At 48.2% G+C, this 22,182-nt stretch overlaps 1 protein-coding gene across 1 annotated transcript in view; it reads left to right on the top strand.

Annotated features, from left to right (window-relative positions):
* WDTC1 (WD and tetratricopeptide repeats 1) overlaps positions 1-18,830 on the top strand; it is a 74,734-nt gene extending 55,904 nt beyond the window's left edge. Inside the window, exons 8-16 of the mRNA XM_012645992.1 lie at positions 5,650-5,744; positions 6,151-6,266; positions 7,340-7,415; positions 8,009-8,117; positions 9,239-9,412; positions 12,498-12,733; positions 14,285-14,459; positions 15,400-15,592; positions 16,791-18,830. Coding sequence (XP_012501446.1) covers positions 5,650-5,744; positions 6,151-6,266; positions 7,340-7,415; positions 8,009-8,117; positions 9,239-9,412; positions 12,498-12,733; positions 14,285-14,459; positions 15,400-15,592; positions 16,791-16,988 — 1,372 coding nt within the window. The 3' untranslated portion in view covers positions 16,989-18,830. The remainder of the gene's footprint in view (positions 1-5,649; positions 5,745-6,150; positions 6,267-7,339; positions 7,416-8,008; positions 8,118-9,238; positions 9,413-12,497; positions 12,734-14,284; positions 14,460-15,399; positions 15,593-16,790) is intronic.
* Positions 18,831-22,182: the final 3,352 nt, after the last annotated feature.

Raw genomic sequence — 22,182 nt, 5'->3', positions numbered from 1 at the left:
CCCTAATGGGTAAGACCTTGGGCAAGGCACATATACACAGACTCTCAGCCACTTCTTCTGGTAAAACAAAAAACACAGCGGATTCTTCTCTCTTCAGGTATTCAAAACAATATAAATATATTTAACCCATGTGCTCCCCCTGGTGGCGACTACAGTGTGTGACAAGAGTGGCTGCAGCCCCAAGCCCATCACCAAGTGCTCATCTGTTTGTATCTGCTGTGGAGCGCATGCTGTCTCCAGACGGGATTAAAGACTAATGATGGTGGTCCCTAAAAATGATTAAATTCTGTCTATTTCATCTAGCGCTTGTCCTAATGAGCCCTTAGAGAAGCCTATGTGAAGAGTGAGTTGTTGCTCTTGCATGAACACATAAAGTCAAGTGGGACTTTTAGCTGTTTAAATGCAGACTAATGCCCTTCCCCCAGTGCCACCATTCAGCCTTGTTGTGGGTTGGGAGGAACTTCTCAATTTAAAAAAAAAAGAGATATTTCAATCTTTTGAATTCAAGAGAGAAGAGAAGAATGCAACACCAACCCCAAATATTTTTCATCCTCAAAGTTAGTTGCTAGAACTACATACCTTCTTTTTTTATTATTCAAAGCTATGGTTACAGCTATTTTGTTCTTACCAAATGTTATCTGGAGTATTTTGTTCTCGACTTAATCAGGATGGTAGGGTTCTCATTTTTTATAGTAACTACATAGAGATGTATCCTCTTGATCCTCAGCCCTTCCCCAAGGTCTAACATTTGAGCTCTTTCCAATATTTGCTATTATAAGGTGTGCTGCTCCGTGCACTTCTGACCAGGTCCTTTTTTCTTTTTGGATTATTTCTTAAAAGTGGAAGTTTTGAGTCAAAGATAGAAATAGGCCGGCTATAGTGGCTCATGCCTGTAATCCTAGCACTTTGGGAAGCTGAGGCAGGAGCATCACTTGAGGCCAGGAGTTCAAGACCAGCCTGAGCAACATAGCAAGACCTATCTCTACAAAAAAATAGAAAAATTAGCTGAGAGTAGTGGCACATGCCTATAGTCCCAGCTACTTGGAAGGCTGAGGCAGGAGGATTGCTTGAGCCCAGGAATTTGAGGTTGCAATGAACTATAATCATGACACTATACTCTAGCCTGGGTGACAGAGCAAGACCCTGTCTCAAAAAAAAAAAAAGATAGAAATAGTTTTTTATCTTTGTTGCCTTTTGCCAAGTTGTTTTTCAGAAACGGTGAACCAACTTAAAATACCCACTCCCTTAAAACATTGAAAGTCCTTTTCACTTTAGGACTAATTTATTACTTAGTTCCTAGTTTATTAAATAGTCATTGTGAGGCGGTATGGCATGTGGGAGTCACATAGACTTGGATTTGAACACAGTTTGCTGCATGTTAGTGCCGAACCGCAATTTTTTGGTTTTGTTTGCTCCTTTTGAAAGAACCTCAATTTTTAATGGGGTTATTTTAAGTATCAATAAGATAAAGTAGCTGCCCTGGTGTCTAGCACATGGTAAATGCTTAGTAAGTGGTAACAGCTATGATTATCATCCACTTAGCTCTTACTTGGGGAAGAATCAAAGGAAAAGTTTCCCTCAGGTAGTCTTTCTTGGCATAGGTCAGGACTACTCTGGCAAAGTAAAGGCAAGTGTCTTGATTTTGACCTTTAGGCCTATAGGCTGCTACTCAATATCCAAAGTTTTTTAGTGAATTGTCTTGGATTAGCTCACTTTCTTATCTGGTGTGGAGGGGGAAAGGTGTGCTGACATCCAGGCTAGCCTTTCTTTCCTGGGCAACTCTACCCCCACCACCTGCCAATGCCTTCTTCACTCTCCCCTGAACAGTTCCTGCCTCATGCTGGGGACCGCATCTTGATCACGGGCGCAGCTGACTCCAAGGTGCATGTCCACGACCTGACAGTAAAGGAGACTATCCACATGTTTGGAGACCACACCAACCGGGTGAAACGCATCGCCACAGCGCCCATGTGGCCCAACACGTTCTGGAGTGCTGCTGAGGATGGGCTTATCCGGTAAGGGTTTGGGGCATCGAGTGAGGCTTGTGCCTCTGTTGCTCCCACTGCACGGTGGCTCCCACATCCCCTGCCCATAGTGCTTCCTTCCACAGGCCTGGCTCCTTCCCTTATGCAGAGGTCCAGCCTCATGTGTCTGCCCCGGGAGGTTGTCTGTGTACAAACTCTGCTGGGGACGTTTGCTTACACCACCCTCACCTTCCTCCCTCCCTCTTTATCCTCCTCTGCCCTCTCTCTAGGCCCCCTTGCCTTCTCTCACCCCCTCAGATGCTGTGCTGCCACTGGGCTTTCGTACTTGCTGTTTCTTCTACCTGGATTCTCTGTCCCCAGCTCTTTCCATGTCTGACTCTTTCTTACTCTAAGGAGATCAGCTTGAGTCACCTCTTCAGGAGCTTCTCTGACCATCCTATCTAAAGTAGATAGACATTCTTTGTTTCAGAACCCTAATTATATCCTCTATAACTCTAATCACCATCTGTAGTTCCTTTATTTTATTTTTAGTTGTTGGTTTACTTTTTGTCTGTATCCTCAGTGACTAGTAAACTGTCCTAGAGCCTCTCTCTGCCTTGTTCTTGGTTGTGTCCCTAGAACACAGCACAGTGTCTGGCACATAGAGGCACTTCTGAATAGTTGGTCAGTGGGCACATGCCTGGGAGTGGGGGAAGCCAGCTAGAAATGGTAAAGTGAACTGTCCCCTTTTCCAATGCCCTGTATTGTTACACATTTGCCCCTACTTCCCTTCATCCTAAATAATGTCATTGCCTTTCTTTAACTCCTTTCTTCAGATGTGACCTTAGAACTTCTTCCTTATCTCCCCAACGTGCTTTAGTCTGCCTCTGGAGTTCCTATCGGACTTTGTGCCCACTTCCCTGTTACAAAGGAGAAGTATCTAAGTCACGTATAAACTATAACACAATAGTTAAGAGCAAGGCACTGAAGTCAGACAGACCTGGGGTCGAATCCTAGCTCTCTCACTTGGTGTTTATCTGGGATAATCACTTCACTCCTTAACCTCAGTTTCCTCATCTGTAAAATGGGAATAGTCATAGTATCTCCCTTGTTGGTCTGAGCATTAAAATTGAGATAGCATTTGTAAAATCTTAGCATAGTACTTAGAAGACAGAAAGCACTTGGTCAGTGTCAGGTCCAACTCTGCATTGTATTAATACTTGCTGACCTTCACTGACAAGACTGTGCCAGAGCCAGCTGGTAGAAGCTGAGTGTCTAGTGCACTGGGTAGGATCCTAAGCACTTAGGCATAGGCACAGTCAGGGAAGGTGTCCTAGAAGAAGGTGAACATAAGCTAGGCCTTCCAGAACAGATAAGATTTAGATGGGCAAGGAAAAGCAGAGTAGATTCCCCAGCTGGAGCAGAGTTTGTGAAGGCAGGAACAAGCATGCACATGCAGGATAAGCAATTCTGTAGTTATCATTGACTCACATTTAGAAAACTGGGGAATAAGGTTGGAGAGAGATGTGAAATCAGGTCTTGAAAATCAGGCTGAAGAATTTGGTAAAAGTAAACTTAAAGTAAACTCATGCTAAAAATATTGAGGAATCTCTGCAATTTTTTGAGCAGGAGACTAATGTAAAACACACATTCTGTTTGTTTGGGGAAGAGCAATCTAGTGAACACATCTTAGAAGGACAGGGTGAACAGCAAAGAGATTATTATAGATGTCCAGGCAAGAGGTGAATGAGCACATGAGTGATGTCCCTATCCATTCTCTGGTACTTGTGTATTGTCTGCAAAAAGTTCTCCAGTCTGAAATGGTGGGAGTTTGCTGCTCCTGGGTAGACTTTTTGGCATTACCTTTGCTGCATAGATGGGACTTTTTGGCTTGCCTTGGCCTGTGTTATTTTAGGTAGCTCTTAGATGATCTCCAGATTCTCTTTTCTATTACCTCCATACTTCCTTTGTTTCCTGAAAGAAGCTAGATTAGGAAGAAGCAAAGCAGAGCCGTTAAAATGCAGTCAGGAAGCTATCCCAGCTCTGCACTTACTAGCAATATCATCCCAGGCTGGTTATTTAACTTCTTTGAACTTCAGTGTTCTAATGATACCTAGGGATAGTGTTAGGATTAATTAAATAATACATGTAAACCACTTAGGGACAATACTGGACATAAAGCATGTTCTAACTAAGTGTTAGTGATGAGTAGTAGTATGATAGTAGCAATAATACTGACATCTATAAAATAGGTACAATAGTATCTACCTTTGGGGTTGTATTAGTATAAAACAGAATGTGTGAGAAGCCTGCTGCAGCTGCTGGCACACAGTGGGCACTCAAGAAATGGGAGTGGTTTTTGACCTTATTACTATTTACAAACAGGTCCAAAGCCCCTCCCAATCCTCTTGCATAAGAAGGACTTGGCTTGTCCCCTGCCTTCCACATAAGGACTCTGACCCTCTAACTCTGTCCTCTCTCACAGCCAGTATGACCTTCGAGAGAACAGCAAACACTCGGAGGTGCTGATTGACCTGACAGAGTACTGTGGCCAGCTGGTAGAGGCCAAGTGCCTCACTGTCAACCCCCAGGACAACAACTGTCTGGCAGTCGGGGCCAGTGGGCCCTTCGTGAGACTCTATGACATCCGCATGATCCATAACCACAGGTAGGAAGAGTTCAGCCTCCTGTGGGCAAGTCCTTGGGAACCTGCTAGCCTCTCTCATGGCCATGCCCTCTTCTTTATGAGGTGGGTTTTCTTTAATTTTGTGATTTAAAAACATTTTGGTTGGTCTGAAGGTGTAGTAAGTTATCTCGATGGTTCACAGTCAGTTACATATCAAACTCCTCATTCTACTCTTTTCCCCCTTTGCACCACTGCACTTGACTAGTCTTCAAAAAAATTAATCCACACTTGTTTTGGAAAATATGAAAAGTATAATAAATTACTTGTAATCCCATCACCTGAAAGAAATCACTATATATAATATTTCTTGCTAGTTCTTTTACTATTATTATTTGTACAGAATTATAATCTTGTACATGTAAGTTTTTTGTACATGTAATCTTGTTTTATTTATTTATTTATTTTATTTATTTTTTTTTTTTGAGACAGAATCTCGCTATGTTGTTCAGGCTGGTCTCGAACTCCTGAGCTCAAACAATCCGCCCACCTCGGCCTCCCAGAGAGCTAGGATTACAGGCGTGAGCCACCACGCCCGGCCTATTTATTTTTTTAAACCATAAAAGTAGAATATACTCAAGAACTGCCACAGCAATCCCAGATCTGACTAGCTCCTCCAGCCAGGGCCTTCTGCGACTCTTGGGACAGGTGTAGGAATATCTGTCCTGCTTTGCTTTCATTCATGGGCTTGGGCAACCACTACTGGCCCTCATATACAACATGGCTTGGAATGGGCCTTGAGCCTTAGCATGCTCATCTGTAAAATGGACATGGTAAGGTGGTCATGAGGACCCAGACAGTTTACAGGACCTACTTGTAAAGCACTGTAATGTATGTGTCTACAGCTGTCTAGTTGGTAGACCTTGGGGTTGCTTAGGTAAGGAAGAAAGGTACCTCCTGTGTCTCTCAGGGATACAAACTTAGGTTTTCCTCTAGTGAGTGTGGTCTGGTCTAGCCAGGGGTAGTACTAGGGTTTTAACCCAAGATTTTCCTTCCCGCCAGAAAGAGCATGAAGCAGAGCCCTTCAGCAGGTGTGCACACCTTCTGTGACCGGCAGAAACCCCTTCCAGATGGTGCAGCCCAGTATTATGTAGCAGGTAAGGTTCAGCACAGCTGTGGCTCCAAACTCTTGGCTGGATGCTGACTCTTACTGGGGCATTGCAAGGAGGCAGCATGGCATAGTGGTCAAGAGCAAGGGTTTTAGGGTCAGACGGACCTAGGTTTTAATCCTGACTCTGCCATTGGTCAATTGTGTGACCTTCAGCAAATTGTAATACTTAAGCTTGATAGTTTTTTTTTTCTGTAAAATGGGGTTATAATGAGTAAGTGAGATAAAGTATATAAAGCATTGGTCCAATGCATATAGTAAGGGCTCAACATTTGAAGCTGCTTTTATGATGAAATTGATTGCTATCATTTTCAACATGGCTAACTTCACAATCTCTTGTACCTTTGAGGGGGACTGGGAGCCTCACTCTAGGATGACTAGGCTATTCCCTGCAGGTCACCTGCCAGTGAAGCTTCCTGACTACAACAACCGTCTGAGAGTGCTGGTTGCCACCTATGTGACCTTCAGCCCCAATGGCACAGAGCTGCTAGTCAACATGGGAGGGGAACAGGTATGTACAGCTGTATAAGGTGGCTCTGCCCACCACCATCCCATGTCCAGCAGCCAGGGCTGCACACCTAACATCCACTGCCATGAGGCCAACAAGAAGCAACAGCCTCATTGTAAATGATGTTACAGTTAAATGTGAAGGTAACATGGCATCATTGGAATTCTCAGTTGTCCCCACTTAGTCTTTTCTCTTTCTTTTTTTCTTTAATGAACTAGGTAGATATATGATAATATGATATTTTGGTTAAGAATATATATTTTGGAATTGATAGACCTGTCTTCAAATGCTGGCCCGCCATTGACTAGCTGTGAACTATGACTTTGAACAAATCTCTTCATGTTTCCGAGCCTTGGTTTCCTCATCTGCTATTCTCCTAGGAGGAAATCCCTGGGGCTCAGAGCATGTAGCCAGGCTGTAGTTCAGGGCCAGCTTTGGGATGTGTTCTTTAATAATGGCAGGTTGCTAAACCTTCTGTTTGTGTGCTCTTAGGATATTTAGTAAACCTTGCATAAATTCCTTTATTCTACAAACACTGAGCACTTACTCTGGAACTAGCATTATTATCATAAACAGAAGACAGACAAGTATGAAATACCATCCATTCCCCAGGCTGACAGAAGATGTGGCAAATAAAACAGTTGATGACATTACAAAGCAAGGTGTGAATATATACAAAAGAAATGGGATGGAGAATAGAAGAGTGCAGGCCTGACATTCCTGTACCTGCCCCAAGAATTATGAAAACACAGGGGTAGTGCTAGGATAAATGCAAAATGAAACATTTGGCTTTGTGACCTCTGAGGACCTTTCCAACTTAATGTGATTCTAATTAATGACAGTTGTTCAAACAGGGCTTTGAGTAAATCAAATAGCCCACCCCAAGTGCCAGAGCTAGGAAGATTTTCCTACTAAGGTTTGCTGGAAACACCTCCTGGGCTAGCTCGATGGTTCCATGCTCAACACTCACTATGTTCAAAAACCTAGTTCTTGAGAAGCCACAAAGGCCTTAGTACTAGTCCAACCACATCCTTACCTTACAGCCTCCATCTCTTTTCTTGACCCCTCAACTCTAGGTCTATTTGTTTGACTTGACTTACAAGCAGCGGCCATACACCTTCCTCTTGCCTAGAAAATGCCATTCGTCAGCGGGTAAGTTCTCCCTCAGGGTATCTCTGCTGAGGCAGTGTGGGGGAGCTCAAGTGTACACTGTCCCTGCTGAGAAACCTGCCTGTTACTCTGGACTGTGGCTGTGATCCCCCAAAAAAGAGCAGATCTCTGAAATAACCCCATCTATACAGTAAGAATGAAGACAACAGGAGAGAGCTCTATGAGTTATGCAGCACAGCCCTTTGCACTTCTCTCTGAAAAGACAGGTTCTTTCCATGGCTTGGCTCTTGAGGACCCGAAGTAGTTCCCTTCCCCTTCTCATCCTGGCTCAGTCTGACTTCTTCCTGGGGCCTACAGTTGATTAGGCACCTCCTCACCCTCATTCCCACCCCTACCTCTGGCTAAGGGTAACGCCAAGTTGAAGCTGTGTCCCTTGCCAGCCAGCAGAGGGCGCGCAGGCTTTTCTTTATGCCATTGCCTGCTGGTCTGTGAGAACTTGCTTTCTGGGGATGGATCTTACCTGGGAGAATAGTCCCACAAAGGAAGCCCCTGTGGTGGAAGCTGGATGGCTACCAAGAAGAAATGAGGATCTCTTCTTAATTTTTTTCTGTCACTTTCTCCCCATCCCCTGCCAGAAGTCCAGAACGGCAAGATGTCCACCAATGGTGTGTCCAATGGTGTGTCCAATGGCCTGCACCTTCACAGCAATGGCTTCCGGCTGCCGGAGACTAGGGGACATGTCAGGTGAGACCAGCTGACTTGTCCTGCCCTCCAAGTCCCAATTACATCTTATGGACTGACTGGAGGGAAGAACATGTCCTGTAAATCTTCCTCCTGACCTGTACCCAGGCATATATCACAGAGGGTTGGGACAGAATCTTCTTGGAGGGTGGCTAGTGGTCCCAATGCCACTCCTACCTAGTAGGACACCAGTCATGCTCAGACTGAAGTTTTGGTCTCATGGTACCAGTAGCTGCGGTCAGGACCCAGGAGCTAGCTGCCTCTTAGCACTGAGCTCTCTCCAAAAAGGGGTTCCACATAGATGGGCCTCCCCATTATATTAACCCCCATCCTGTAACATATTCTTTTTTTTTTTTTTTTTTGAGACAGAGTCTCACTTGTGTTGCCCGGGCTAGAGTGCTGTGGCGTCGGCCTAGCTCACAGCAACCTCAAACTCCTGGGCTCAAGCGATCCTTCTGCCTCAGCCTCCCGAGTAGCTGGGACTACAGGCACGCGCCACCATGCCCGGCTAATTTTTTCTATGTATTTTTAGTTGTCTGATTAATTTCTTTCTATTTTTAGTAGAGACGGAGTCTCACTCTTGCTCAGGCTGGTTTTGAACTCCTGAGCTCAAACAATCCGCCCGCCTCGGCCTCCCAGAGAGCTAGGATTACAGGTGTGAGCCACCGCGCCAGGCCCCTGTAACATATTCTTGCCCCTATTCTCTGCCAGGCCCTGTGCTGGGCTTTGGATACAGAGGTACTCAAATTCTCTAGTCCTCGAGAGAAACAGAATTCTCTATAGGAGGGACTCAAGAGTTTATAAGGTTCAGCTCAGCTTGGAGGCAGGTGGTGTTAGCTACTGTCATGCCCAGGAGTTTAAGAATTGCCTTAAACTTGTCTAAGCAGCTTCACTTCTTCCCCTCTTCTTTTTCACTGGCTCAGAATATTTGGAATTGTTCCTATTCCCTATCACAGTAGTAGGTAATAACCCAGGCAGGGGTAGGAGTGGTCCCCTCTTCTAGATGGCAATGTAGATCCCAGGGGCCAGAAAACCTGAGTGGGCCTCAGACTAGGCTATAGACTTCCTGAGGGGCTGCTCTGACCTTCTTTGACTGGTCTGACTTGGCTCTGTTTCCCCTGCAGTCCCCAAGTAGAGCTGCCCCCATACCTGGAGCGCGTGAAACAGCAAGCCAATGAGGCTTTTGCTTGCCAGCAGTGGACCCAGGCCATTCAGCTTTACAGCAAGGCTGTGCAGAAGGCCCCTCACAATGCCATGCTTTATGGAAACCGAGCTGCAGCCTACATGAAGCGCAAGTGGTGAGTGGGCACTGCAGAGGGGACCTGGGTCAGGACGAGGGATGAGGCGACTGGACCAAAAGGCAGTGGGCCTGATGGAGCCGAGTTGCTGAGGCATCCAGAAAGGTGGCGGTGACATTCTGCTGTCTCGTAGGGCTTCTTGGCCAAGGCCTTTCCTCCCCACCTCCAGGCTAATGGTGGGCAGGCACCTGACCCATTAATCAGGAAGTCTCAAGCACAGAGGAAGCCCACAGTTAAGTGGTACATGCTCACAAATAGTTCCTGCATGGTACTTTGTTATAAAGTGCTGTGGCCACTGGGGAGGTAGGAGTTGAGAGAATGGTTAATCCCAGCTGTTGGAAAATTGGGCATTGAATTTGACTTTGAAGGAGCAGTGGAATCTTGCTAGGTGGAAATGAGGGGTTTGGTGAATTCAATTGGTGTCTGTCTAAAATGTCTGCAGCTTCTTTCCCCTGGGGCTTGCTTTCTATTTTGTTAGACTCTTTGGACAAAGTACAAACAAGATCCCAGAGACCTGAAGCTGGCTGTGGGTCATGCTGGGGCATGGTGGCTGGTGGTAAAAGTCCATATCCTTCATCTTTGGAGACCATCAGGGCCCCCAGCCCTTCTGCCTGCAGCACCAGCAGGCAAGCAGACAGCCAGACCCCCATCCCCCAGCCAGGGCCAGGACGGAAGATGGATAGAGCTGGGCCCACAGCCATTTCTGCTCCGTCTGGCATCCGTCGGCTCTGCCCAGACAGACAGGCCAGCTGGTGTGCCATCGTCTGGCTGCAGCTAGGCAGGCCAGAGAGGGAAGCTTAAGAAACCCACCCAAGTGAGCAGGATGGTAGGTGGGGGTTGGGGAGGATCTACCCCCATGGCCTTAGCTGAGGCATCAGGAGTTTGCCAAGGGCTCAGGTGGCAGCAACACCCAGGCGATGACTGTTTGGGGGCCATCCTGAGGTGTTTCACCTCTTTGTCCCAACAGTTGGGTAGAACGCAGTGGTCTTCATCCAGGATCTAGGCTGAGAGCTCAGCTTCCCTCCTGCATTCTTGCTAAGAGAGGTTGGTGATTTCCCAATCCATGTGTGCCTTTGATATGTTCTCTGAGCTCCTACTATGTGTTAGGTACTAGGGACATAAAGTTCTGTCAGCCCGAGTTCTCATGCTCCAGAGCACACAGCCTCAGGACAGGGGGTAAAGTCATGGACATAATTCAGCATTAAAGAGGTAAGAAGCAGTGAGTCTTGTGAATGGTCAGGTAAAGTGCTATGGGCATCAAGAAAAGTTGGGTCACTTCAGCTGGGGATCAGGGCAGCATCAGAAAGATGTGGTATCTGAATGGGCTTTAAGTGTGGGCAGGCTTAGACAGGAGATGAAGGAGAGGAGGGGCCGAGGGGGAAGGACATTCCAGGGAGATGAAATGGTGTGAACAAAGGCGTGGGGGCGGGGGACTGACTGAAGAGCTTGTTTGCAGAACAGCAAATCCATTTGGCTGGAGCAGAGGGTTCGGGAAGGGACTGGCAGGAGATGAGTCTGTGAGGTAGCCTGGGGCCGGCCTAGGGAGGGCTTGGAATGCAGAGTGGTGGCGCTGGCCTTGATTCAGTGCATGATGGGCATCTACTGGAGAGCTCTGAGCAGGAGAGGGATGTGCCGAGGGCTGTCCTTTCAGGGAGATTGATCTGGCAGTGAGTCTAGGAGGGGTGAGCCCTGGGGCCAGCCTGCTCTCTCCCCCTCATCTCCACATGCCTGCCAGTGACCCCTAGAATGTCACATTCTGTCTCAGGCCAGTCTCCCCAGGGCTGCCATCTGCTCCTGGATGCAGTGGGAGCTGTCACCCTCTGGCTCCTGGCTGGTCTCTGGTCTGGCTCTCCCCAGGAGCTCGGAGGGGCACCTTGCAGGCAGTAATTAGGTTTCCAAACAGCGCCTGCTCCTTCGTCACAGCCACTCATTCTGACGCAGGCCACGCCATCAAAGCAGCTCTGTCTCCTTCCTGCCCCCACACCAGCTGAACTGCTGGTTTCTGAGCATGGCTGCTCTAAGGGCTGGGTGCTCCCTGAATGCTGTAGGAGAGGAGGGTCAGGAGGGACCTTCCCATGTCAGGCCTGCTTTGGCCACACAGCAGTGTCGTAAACTGTGCCCTCGGTGGAGCAGCCATCATCTTCAGGGAGTGCTGCTGGGATCCTAGTCCCACCTGAGCCCGGTGGGGGCGGGGAGGGGCGTGGAAAAAGCTTCCAAAGGAGAAGTGGCTCCTGTGACCCATCTGGCTCTCTAGAAAAGAAGCAGAGAGACAGGCCTACAGGTGCTGGGGGTGTCTCTCCTATATTCTGGCATAGGGTGGGAGAAGGAGGGGCTTCTCCTTTGATTTTTCCCCACATACTCCCCCCATTACCCCCAAAGCACTCCCACTTCCCTTCATCTATGCTTTAGGAGGTTGGAGAAGTGAGTGGGGATGATTCGGAGCTCTGGCGTGCACAGCCCCCCTTGCCATCAGCTTCCAGAGAGCTGACTGTGCCAGACTGTCAGGCCCCATCCTCCAGCCCCAGGAGGTAGAGGCCACAGCTGCTGTGGATCAGTCAGCCAGGACAGAGGGGGGTCTGGCTGAGGGCTTACTGCCTGCTGGTCAGACCCTGCATCCCCAGCCTGGCACTTCTGGCTTCCCCAGACCACAGAACTGCCCTTGAGGGCCCCCTGCCTTGGACATGGCTTTGAAGGCCAGCCGGGGGGATTTGAGGAGGTGGATGGAGGAAGAGAGAAGGAGGGCTTGGGGAGCCTGAGGTGGGCAAGATGCCAGGCCTTCTGCTGCAGAGCTGCAGGTTCCTGGGGTGAGTGGCTATGCAGTTGCACGCTGTGCCCGGCAGAGGGCAGCCTGACACCATTTTTTGTCACCCCCAAGACCTTAGGGTTCCTGATTTGTTCCTTAACATACTGTCTCCTGAGGAGGGAAGCCTGGACTGAGCCAGAATTGTCTTCATCCCCAAGTCCCCTCACCATGAGATCTGTCAGAGGTGGGCTGGGGTGGCCACAGGAAGCAGAGGAGACTGAGTGGGGACCCCTTGCTTGCCATGTGGCCCCACCTCCAAGCCACACTCCCCTGCCTTCCCAGGGATGGTGACCACTACGATGCCCTGAGGGACTGCCTCAAGGCCATCTCCCTAAACCCATGCCACCTGAAGGCACACTTTCGCTTGGCCCGCTGCCTCTTTGAGCTCAAGTATGTGGCTGAGGCCCTGGAGTGCCTGGACGACTTCAAAGGGAAGTTCCCGGAGCAGGCCCACAGCAGCGCTTGTGATGCATTGGGCCGTGACATCACAGCTGCCCTCTTCTCCAAAAATGATGGTGGTGAGTGGACACTGAGGGGTTGCTGACACTCTTACTATTTGAGCTGCTGCATGATGTCCTGGAGAGGTCCTGATTCTGGGACTGGAGAGCCCTGGATTCAGATGATTCAGCAACCGTGCAACCTTGGGGCAGTCACTGGTCTCTCTGAGACTCAGTTTCGTCATCTGAAAAGGGGGCATGCTAGCCCCTCCCATTGAGAGTTTCTGTTGACAATTAGCAGTAGCATGTTTAAAGCACCTGGTGTTATGCTTGGTGCTCAGAATAGGAGTAAGCTGAGCCCAGTCAGGCCGTGTGGGCTCCTGCTGGACAGTCTCACCTGCTCACAGACGGGGATTTAGCAGCTCCACTTGGGCACCTGAGAGAGAGGCAGTAGCAGGTTGTTGCCTTTGTTCTGTTTGTACAGTGCAGCAGAGACAACAGCACAGGGCAGTAGAAATGCTTCAGGCATGGAATGTGGGGCCTGGGGTTCCATTCTCAGCTCTACTGTGTACTAACTCTGTAGCCTTGGACAAAGCAGAGCCTCAACCTACTGCTTTACCTGCACAAAGAACACACAAGACCCTGCCCAGCTCATCTCAGTAGTGTTGGAGAACGAACTGGGTCATTGCAGTGAGGGCTATAAACGTGAAAGGTGGGCTTAGTGGAGGCAGACACGGATCCTCACCTCTTTCCTTTGCAATTTACTAACCATGTGATTAATTCATTTTAGTGAATAATTATCAGGCACCTGCCATGTGCTAAGCACTGTGCTGGGTCCTGGGAATAAACTCTGAACAAGTCAGATAGGATTTCTGTGTTCATGGAGTTTACAGCCTAGTGAAGGAACCAAGCAGTGAAGCAGAAACAAAGAGTATGATGAGCGCCTTGGGGACCTGAATGGTATAGGTGTATAGGGTAGGGGGACTTGGTGGCAGCCTGAAGTTCTTCAGAAAGAGACGTTTAAGATCTGAAGGATGCGGAGGAAGAGTTAACTAGATACATAGTGTAGCTGTGGGAGGTGCAGAGATGCTGACATGGGGACTGGCACACTCAAAGGCCCTCAAGCAGGCAGGAATGAGGCACTTTTAAGGAACTGAGGAAACTGGTGTGATTCTGCCTGTCATTTAACTGATCAGTGCCTCAGCTGGGATCCATAATAACTTGTCTCCAGAGGGTAAAGGCTTGGTCCTTTCTGTCTGTAGAGCTATAAATCTATTTATAAAAGTCACCCATTCAAGGCTCCCTTTGCTAGTGCCTCACGCCATCCTTTCCTGCTTCTCACCGCCACAAAAATAGACCTTGAGTCTGTGCATCCTTGAGGCTTCCAGACCTTTGTTCAGGGACCTGAACCAGGCCCCCCCTGGCATTAACAGTCTCCTCGTGAACATCTCCAGGGGCTGGATCCAACCATTTTCTCACAACCATTTCCCAATTTTCCAGGGTGGGGGTGAAGGAAGGTAGCCTTGCATTGCCAAAACTTTGGGTTGAAACAAGGCCATCAGTAGGGGAAAGATTGGGGGTGGGGGAAGAAAGGGACAGGACACTTAACCTTTCCTTGATCTTTGCCCCCAGAGGAGAAGAAAGGAGCTGGTGGCAGTGGCCCAGTCCGCCTCCGCAGCACGAGCCGCAAGGACTCCATCTCTGAGGATGAGATGGTGCTGCGGGAGCGAAGCTATGACTACCAGTTCCGCTACTGCGGCCACTGCAACACCACCACGGATATCAAGGAGGCCAATTTCTTTGGCAGGTCCGAGGCCCTGAAGAGGAGGAGGGCGCAGCCCAGTTGGCAACAGGAGGTTGGGGCGGGGGGTGTTGGGGGCATAATTCTTTTAGAAAAGTCTCAAATCCCAGCTCTGCCTCTGTGCCCTTGGGCAGATGGCTTCACCTCTGTCAGCCTCAGTTTCTTCATCTGTAAAATGAAACGAGCCATACTCACTCATGAGGCCATAACAAGCACTAATGAGATAATCCAAGGAAAGCATCCAGCACAGTGCCTGGACTATTCCTTTATCCCCCACCTCTTCCCCTCTCTGCATATACCAGGGCTTGGTTTCTTTATCTGGGTGCTTGGCGCCTCCCTCTGCTGGGAGTATGAAGCAAGAGCCCTCAGAGGCTAAGAATCTTCTCACCTATTATGTGCTCAGAACTGTGCCCTGGGTTCTGAAGGACAAAGCTTGAGTCTCAAATATCATTTGCGGGTGTTTGTATTTTCTTTGGGTAGCTAAGACACATCAACATGAATCAAGAATTTCTCCATCAAGATCCCCTCTAAATGTCAGTGGTGTGAGAGGAGCTTTACTGTACTGTGGATGTACTGTAGGATTTTGGGGTCTGGATGCAAGAAGCCTAGGACTGCTCAGGGAAGGCTTAGACAAGGGTGTTTTAGAGACCTAAAAGATGTAAGGTCTGATCCTGGCCCCAAGAAGGTTAATAATGTACTTTGTGGGAGACTGTCTTGGAGGGACCCAGGCAGTTGCTATCCCTGGGTTTAGGAGAATAGTGACCAGGGCCTGCAGTCTGGAGAGGATTGCCATGCGCATGGAGTTCTGAGTCAAGTGCAGAACCCAGAGCATGGGGGACTGAGTGGCTCCAGACTTCCTGCACCCTTGCCCTAGGCCATGCAGCCTCTACTTGAGGCTGTAGGGCAGTACCCCACCTGACCTCCTTGCCCTTTGCCCCCCCGCCAGCAACGCTCAATACATCGTCAGTGGCTCTGACGATGGCTCCTTCTTCATCTGGGAAAAGGAGACCACCAACCTGGTCCGCGTGCTCCAGGGGGATGAGTCCATTGTCAACTGCCTGCAGCCACATCCCAGCTACTGCTTCCTGGCCACCAGCGGCATCGACCCTGTTGTGCGGCTCTGGAATCCCCGACCAGAGGTGAGGGTGCAGGCACGATGGCCAAAGCCAGGCAGGGACCCTGTGCCAGGCCTCCAGCTGACCCTGCAAGGGCTGGGAAGAGAAATGAGCCACACAGAGGCTAGAAGCTGCTGGGATAAGTAAGCTGTTGCCTGAGGGCCCCAGGCTATGTCAAGGTGTGAGCCCTCAGGTTCTGGAAGCTCCAGATACAGTGGCAATTCTGGGTATAAGAGTTGGCTCATGCCTTCTAGGAACATATCCTTGAGCTAGCCCATGAAGATGGGATGCACATATAAGATGAGACATGCATACACCAAGGGCAGGAGGGCAGAAAGGGAACCAGACCAACTCCAGCCCACCTGATGAGGAGGGTGCCTCAGAGGCTCCCTAAGTACCCTTTCCCTTGTATATCCCCAGAAGCTGTGCAGAGGCCAGTTCCTCAATCATAAGGGAACTGTACAGGCTTTGGCATCTGGTGAGCCTAAATTTGCATCTGGTCCCTTCACTCACTGCCTAAGAGACTTAACCATCTCTGACCCAAGGTTTTATCATCTGTACTTGGGAAATGGGAATGACAGCACCACCCTGAAAGGTTGCTGTGAAGAGTGAAGAAGTGAAGCTTGTAAAGTGTCCAGCCCACAGGGACACTTAGGACAGTGTGGTCCCCTCCAATCCCAGTGTGGGTAGCCAGGCAAGCCTACCTGATGCCTCCCCTGTCCCTCTGCCCCACCTCCTCCCTATTCCCAGCAGGCAAAACATAAGTCAAGTGGTGTATCTGATTCCAAAGGTAATGTGCTGCAACTCTTAAAGAGAGGGCTCTGCAGGATTCCCTGTTGAGGGATGAGGAAAAATAAAGAAAGAAGGGTTGGTGGAAGTGGCAAGAGAACAGAGTGAGGTGGGGGAGTTTTATCTGCCCCCCTCAATCCTGGTAGTGTGTCCAATATATCCTGATATGTGCTCTCCCCCATGTATATCCCAGTGTGGTGTATGCCCCCCATATATATTCTGGTATAAGCCTTCCCAGTGTACCCCCTGGTATGTGTATTCCCCCCAATACGTATCCCAGCGTGTGTGTTCCCCTCCTCCCATAGACATCTCCCGGTGTGTACATCTCCCCCATGTGGATAGTTCAGTCTGTTTCCCTCCCCTGCCCCAGTGCATATACCCTGGTGTCCATCCCTCCCCGAGCCTACATACATTTCCCCCTCCCCCACCACAGAGTGAAGACCTCACAGGCCGAGTCGTGGAAGACATGGAGGGCGCTTCGCAGGCCAACCAGCGGCGCATGAATGCAGACCCGCTGGAGGTGATGCTGCTCAACATGGGCTACCGGATCACAGGCCTGAGCAGTGGGGGTGCCGGGGCCTCCGACGATGAGGACAGCTCCGAGGGCCAGGTGCAGTGCCGGCCCAGCTAGGCCCTCCTAGCCCTGGTCCGCAGCCCCTGCTACTAGCTGGACCCTCTGCCCTGGGCAGGAGGTCAGGAGGTTCTGTTTTGGTTTGTCTTCCCCACCCCCCATCTTTTCATTTCTCCTGTTTTGTTTGTTAGTTTGGCATTGGGGGTGGAAGTTGCTACAACTTGCTGGCTTTCAGACTCTTGGGCTGATTGTCCCTTGATTGTTCCCAGCCCTGAGCAAAAGAGCAGGAGGAGACACCCCTCCATATGCCCCCCACCTCCTGCTCCCATGTCCCTGGAGAGCTCTGGCCTGCCTCAATATCCCTTCTGCCTCAGGTGGGGAGGCAAGGGCTGAAGCTGTCTTTATGGACTGTCCTGCCCTTCAGCAGGCAGCAGGAAGGGGCATGGGATTCCGCTAAGGGCTAGCCTTGGCCTATTTTCACTCTTGCCCCCTAGCCTGCAAAGTTAGCTCCCCTGTGGTCTTCAGAGAAGGTTCTGAAAAAGGATGGGATCCCACCCTCCCTCCAGAGTCACCAGGGTTAGAACGGAAGCAAAAGGAAGGATGGGAGCCCTGGGGTGGGCAAGGCGAGGCTACCTGCCCTGGCCACAGTGGAGCACCCTCGCCCCCTCCTGGGCACTGGCTCTGTCCCTGTGCCTGCTCTCCCTGGGCACCTCTGGGGGCTCTACCTTTCCCGAGGGCCCTGGCAGAGGGTGGGGCACTGCACCATAGCCCACCCGCCCTTGCCAGCACTTCGCACTACGACCATTCTCCTCCTGGGCGCTCCTCAGCCTCACTGTGACCTTTCTGCCAGAGCTCCCAGCCAGGCCTACTCTGCTGAGGTGGCGCTTCCTGCTAAGGGCCCTTCTCTGCCCTTTCTGCCCTCCTTTCCACCCCACATGCTGAGCCGCCACAAAGACCAAAGAAGTGATGGCTTTTCTCTGTCTCCTGCTGCTCTGAGGGGAGGAGAGTGGGTCTCCTGAGCCACTCAGATGGGAAAGTCCTTAAACTCAGCCCCCTCCCTCTTCAGCAGCTCCAAGCTTTACACTGGATGCAGCGGTCACCCCACTACTCACCAAGCCTCCCCTCCCCTCTGCCCCCCGGGCTCTTAGCTCAGGATCTGCTCCAGGTAGTTGGTTCATCCTTCCTCCCCTCTCTGCCCTCCTTCCTCTCAGTGCTTACTTGGCTCCAGCCCTCCAGCTGCAGCCTCTGGGGAAAAGCAACCTCCCTTCTCCTCTCCCTCCCTGCCTCCCTCAGTCCCTGTCTCTGCCAGGTGCCTCCTCTCAGTCAGGCTTCAGAGCAGCCCTGGAGACAGGAGGGCCATGTTAAAAGCTTTTTCACAGTTTTAAGAAGACAAGGGGGGTGAGGATAATGGTGGGGGGTCTGGCACCATCTCAGTGCTTTAATCCCAGCAACACAGGTGGCAGCTTCTCTCCCATCTCCCCACCCCAGTCCCTCTTCCCACCCCTCTCTTATTCTAGCTTGGTAATGAAGTATATTTATTGGTGAAGGAAACAGATGCTGCTGCTTCTCCTGCTGCTGGGACTTGCTCCCCTGTCTCTTCTCCATGACCTTTCTATAGCCAGGGAGGGGAGGGCCGGAGTACTGGGGCTGGGCCCTGGGGCCCAAGGACCAACTGGGGCCCCTTTGCTTTCCTGTGTTCCAGCCACCTGCCATTTCCTCCCTGCCTCCTACTCTCCCTCCCTGCCTCCTGCCTCCCACCCTCTGCCTGCCCAGCCTGGGCCCTGCAGTGTGGAGAGACACATAAGCCTTACTGTCCTCTGGGGGCAGGAGCCGAGCCTTTTTGTTGCTCCGCTCCCAGGAGAGTGAGGGTGACGCAATTGATTAAAACCATTTTGTTCTAGGTGTGGCTGGTGGCATTTGTGGGGTACAGATGGGTGTTGGAACCAAAGTGAGGGTACCTGGTCCCTCACCTCTGTAGCTCTGTGATTTTGAGTAACCACACTTCTGCTGAGCAGAATGAGGCCTGCCTTATAGGGTCACTGTGAGCGACAGCCATCCAGCCCAGCAGGGCTGAGTACAGAGCCCAGCTCTGGTGGCTGTGATTTGCAATAATCAACTTTTACTCTCTGGCTGTTTTCTCCTCTTTAAAAATAAGGGGCTTGGAGTCTTAGTAATTTTTCAAAATTTTTAAACCAGAACCCAAATAAGATACATACATTTTACATTGTGACCCAAGATTCACATGCTTACTTGTATGTATACAATGAACAAACATTTTACACAGTAATACTTACCCTTGCTACATGCAGTGTGTGCTATTTACCTTTTTATTAGAGAAAGAAGTACTGATTTTAACCCACGAAATTGATTTCACAACTTACAGTTTTTTGATGTGCCCTGGATTGGATGATCTCTTAGATCAGAGTTCCTGAGCTTTCTCAGCTCCCAGCACCATTGCTGTCTCAGTAATTTTTTCATGGAGCCCCTAAGCCAAAAGATGTACCTAACAGTTTAATTTATTAAGTAGTTAAGCCCAATCACTTAAGTATTTATGTTCTAACAAGTTAATCACCATTTCAAAAATAATATGCCTAAATTGGAAGAAATAATATTTTTATTCTTAACTGCAATTATGAATGGGATCTGTTGGGCACTATACAACTTGTTAAACTTTCTAATCAAAGTAGGTGCTGCTACCCTCATTTCCTTTTCCACTTTGCCTTTCATTTGCTTTTTATCACAGCGACCACTAAAAATCCGGCTTCTTAAAGATGACATAATCAAAAAGAATGCAGCACAATGTAACAATGAAACTGTGAACTACCTTGAGCTTGTAGTTCTCTCGGTAGCCAAGGATGTTGAGTATCTCAAATTTAAAGTATCCTACCTCCTTTGCCCCCTGTGAATTTGCTGTGCTGTCCTAAGGTGCCTTGATGCACAGTTTGGTAACTGTGGTTCAGTGCTGTGAGAACAGTAGTTTCACTACTGAAAGAGGTCCTGCCAGAAACATACTAGGTGGTGGTATAAAGCAGGTGTTATGGGCTGATATCATTCCTCTGTGTTCCTAAACTGAAGTCTGAAAAAGCTTGATCAAGACATTTCCAGACCAGGCAAGGGAGAGAGAATGTTCCAGGCCAAGGAAGATAGTACAAAGTCCCAGATTCCCTCATGGACCCTGAGTGATTCAGTTTGGCTAGATTGTAGAGGGTGAAGTGGAGGGGCAATCAAATTGTGGAGGCCTTCCTGTGCATGCTGAGAGACCATAGGCTTGATCCTGTAGGCAAGGAGGAGCCACTGGAAGACTGTACCAGGAGTTCGCTTTCATTTGGAGTTGGTACTCCATTTTGAAAAAAAAATAGCCTTTATTTTTTACAGCAGTTTTAGGCTTACAGACAATTGAGCAGACAGTGCAGTGAGTCTCATATACCCCTCTTTCTCTGGCTCAGTTTTCCCTATTATTAACATCTTGCACTAGTGTGATATATTTATTTCAGTTAATGAACCAATATTGATACATTATGATTAAAGTCTGTAGTTTACATTAGGGTTCCCACTGTGTTGCACAGTTCTATGGGTTTTCACAAATGCATAATGTCAGGTATCCACCATTACACTGCCATACTGAACAGTCTCATTGCTCTAAAAATATCCTATGCTCCACCTATTCAATTCTCAGCACTGCCCCAGAAAAAGTACTTAGGAATAAATCTAACAAAATAACGTACAAGGTCATTTGAGTAAAACTATAAAACTGATAAAAAGAAACGAAGGAAGATCAAATAAATGGTGAGATAGTCCACGTTCATGGATAGGAAAACTCAATATTATTAAGATGTCAGTTCTTTCCAACTTGATCTATAGATTCAACGTAATCCTAGTCATAAACCCAGCAAGTTATTTTGTGTGTATCAGCAAACTGATTCTAAAGTTTATATGGAAAGGTAAAAGACCCAGAATAGCAACACAATACTGAAGAACACAGTTGGAGGATAAACACTACCAACTTCAATACTTATTATAAAGCTACAATAATCAGACATTGTGGTATTGGTAAAGGAATGGAAAAAGAGACCAATGGAACAAATAGAGAACCCAGAAATAGACCCACACAAATATACTCAACTGATCTTTGACAAAAGAAGAAAGTCAATTCAATGGAGAAAGAATAGTCTTTTCAACAAACAGTGCTGGAACAACTGGACTTCCACATGCAAAAAAAAGAATCTAAACACTGACTTTACACCATTCACAGAAAATGACCAATAGACCTAAATAAATGTAAAACATGAAACTACAAAGCTATAGAAGATAACGGAGAAAATGTAGGTTACACTGGGTTTGGAAATGAGTTTTTAGATACAACACCAAAAGCTCAATCCAAGAAAGAAAATAAGTTGGACTTCCTTAAAATTAAAAACTTCTGCTCAGTGAAAGATACCATGAAGAGAATGAAATAGACAAGCCAAAGACTGGGAGAAAATATTCGCAAAACATATCATTTAAAGGACTTGTATCTAAAATATACCAAGAACTCTTAAAACTCAACAATATGAAAACAACCAAAAATGGGCAAAAGACCTGAACAGGCACCTCACCAATGATGATTTTACAGGACTAACAAGTATATGAAAAGATGTTCAACATTATGCCATTAGAGAATTTCAAATTAAAACAATGAGATACCATTACACACCTATTAGGATGGCTAAAATAAGGAAACTGACCACACCAAATGCTGATGAGGGTGTGGAGCAAAAGGAACTCTTATCATTCATTGCTGGGGAGAATGCAAAATGGTACAGCCACTTTGGAAGACAGTTTGGTACTTTCTTACAAAGCTAAACATACTCTTACCATTGGATGCACTAATTGCACTCCTTGGTATTTACTTAAAGGAGTTGAGAACGTATGTCCACACAAAAAACTGTGAATGTTTATAGCAGCTTTATTCATGATTACCAAAAACTGAAAGCAACCAAGATGTCCTTCAAAAGGTGAGTGGATAAACTGCGATACAGCCGTACAATGAAATATTATTCATGACAAAAATAAATGAGCTATCACACCACAAAAAGATATGGAGGAAACTTAAATGTATATTGCTTAGTGAAGGAAGCCAGTCTAAAAGGGCTACATACTGTATGATTCCAACTATGAGACTTTCTGGAAAAGACAAAACTATAGAGACAGTGAAAGATCAGTGGTGCTCCATTTTTAAAGTGCTTCCACGTATGTGACTCACTAAAGCTCTCAC

Source organism: Propithecus coquereli, unplaced genomic scaffold (genome assembly GCF_000956105.1).
Source record: "Propithecus coquereli isolate 6110/MARCELLA unplaced genomic scaffold, Pcoq_1.0 Scaffold239, whole genome shotgun sequence".
Classification (NCBI taxonomy): Eukaryota; Metazoa; Chordata; class Mammalia; order Primates; family Indriidae; genus Propithecus; species Propithecus coquereli.
Note: the sequence above shows the minus strand (reverse complement) of the source record. Positions and strands in the feature narration are given on the sequence as shown.